This window comes from Ooceraea biroi, unplaced genomic scaffold (assembly GCF_003672135.1).
Source record: "Ooceraea biroi isolate clonal line C1 unplaced genomic scaffold, Obir_v5.4 UnassembledTig81, whole genome shotgun sequence".
Taxonomy (NCBI): Eukaryota; Metazoa; Arthropoda; class Insecta; order Hymenoptera; family Formicidae; genus Ooceraea; species Ooceraea biroi.
Window position 1 is genome coordinate 11,395 of NW_020825174.1, and position 1,884 is coordinate 13,278.

The window sequence follows — 1,884 nt, forward strand, 5'->3', positions numbered from 1 at the left end:
TCCACCGTGGAGCGGCCCTCCCGGAAGCCGAACTGTCTCTCCTCCTCACCCGGAGCACCCCCGGGCAGGTGCCGGACGAGACGGCCCGCTATCACCCGCTCGAACAGCTTGCCGATCTCGTCCAGCAAGCATATCGGCCGGAACTTGCGCACCGCCGCCGCGTCCCTCCGCCGCCCTTCGGGATGAGGACCAGCTTGGCCCTCTTCCAAGCCGCGGGGAAGCGTCCCTCCACCAGGCACCGCTCGAAGAGCGCCCTCACTCGCGGGGCCAGGACCTCCATCGCGAGGGCCCAGACCCGGCTGGGAATCCCGTCCGGCCCCGGGGCCCGTTGGCCCCGCAGCCGGCGCAGGATCCCCGCCCACTCCTCCGGACCGATCCCCGGTATCTCCTGGGGCCGCTCGGAGGTCATCCACTCCGGGGGTCCCGGGCACCCGCCTCCCGCCGGGAAGAGGGTGTCCAGGACCCCGCGCAGCTCCAGGGGATCCATCTCCTCCGTCTCCGGGGGCGTCCATTGCCGCAACTTGCCCATCACGAGCCGGTACGGACGCCCCCAGGGATCGCCCTCCACGGACCGGAGGAGCTCCTCCCAGGCCCTCGCCTTGGCGTCCCTGATCGCCGCCCTCAGGGAGCTCCGTCTCTCCTGGAGCTCCCCGTAGCGCGCGTCCACCTCCGCCGCCGTCCCCCGGCGACGGGCGCGGGAGAAGCGGCGCCAGGCGCGCCCCGATGCGCGCCGCAGCTCCGCCAATCCCGCGCTCCACCAGTAGGTGGGCCGTCGCCGAGGCCGGCCGGCCCGGGGCATCGCAAAGTCGCACGCCTGCGTCACGATGTCCCCGAGCCAGCCGGCCTCCTCCTCCACCGTGCCCTCCGGCCTCTCCGGCCACGTGGACGCGAGCAGGGCGGCGACCAGTCTGTCACCAGACAGCCCCTTGAGCGCCCATCTCCGCGGTCGGGGTCCGCCCGTCCCCCGTTGGCGGGGGCGGAGCCCGAGGGCGGAGACACCACCATAGACACGTATCTATGGTCCGACAGCGTCTCCACCCCCGACAACACCCTCCACCCCGACACCCGACGCGCGAGGGCCGGAGATGCCCAGGTCAGATCGACCACGGACTCCCCCGCCCACCGCACGCAGGTGCTGTCCGAGCCCACGTTCAACAAATGCAGGCCCAGACCCGCCGCCCAGTCCGCCAGCACCGCGCCCTTCGCGTCCGGCCGCCGGGAACCCCAGAGCGCGGACTTCGCATTGAAGTCCCCGGCGACCAACAACAGGCCGCGGGGGTGCCGAACTATGCACCCCCCCAGCCTGTCCAGGAACCCCTCGTACTCGGCGAGACTCAGGCTCGGGGACACGTAGACCCCGACCACGGTGATGCCTCCCCACTGCGCCGCCACGAACTCCCCCCCGACCTCCAACACTCGGAGGGGAGGGGAGCCCGCGGCGTCGCCGCGCACGATCGCGACGAGGCCCCCCCCGCCGACGGCCCAACTGGGGCTGTCCGCGGGGGGCCTGAAGGGCTCCGCCGCGATGCCCAACGCGTAACCGCGCTCCGCCAGGCTCTGGAGGAAAAGATCCTGAGCCCGGCGGGCGCGGTTAAGGTTGGCCTGGAGGACCTGGCCCGCCATTACTCCACGTCCATGGCGGGCTCCTCCAGGCCCCTCGCACCATCGTCGTCCTTCTCCTCCGCCTTCTTCTTCCCCATGGAGCGGGTCACCCGTCGGGGCTTCGGCTCCTCCTCCCGCGGAGGAGCCGGCCCTCCCTTGTCCCCATCAGCAGGCGTCGGCTCCAGCGCCGCGCCCGCCGACGGGGCCGCCTGCCTGGGAGCCGGAGAGGCGACCCTTTGCGGGCGGGGGCGGCCTCCGTCGGCCGCGCTCCTCCCTGGGCCG

The 1,884-nt window shown here is 73.2% G+C and overlaps 1 protein-coding gene across 1 annotated transcript; it reads right to left on the minus strand.

Annotated features, from left to right (window-relative positions):
• Positions 1–819: 819 nt before the first annotated feature.
• On the minus strand, positions 820–1,623 carry LOC113563538. Its single transcript, XM_026975191.1, has one exon. It carries the CDS (start codon positions 1,621–1,623, stop codon positions 820–822), a length of 804 nt encoding a protein of 267 aa, XP_026830992.1.
• Between the last annotated feature and the right edge of the window lie 261 nt (positions 1,624–1,884).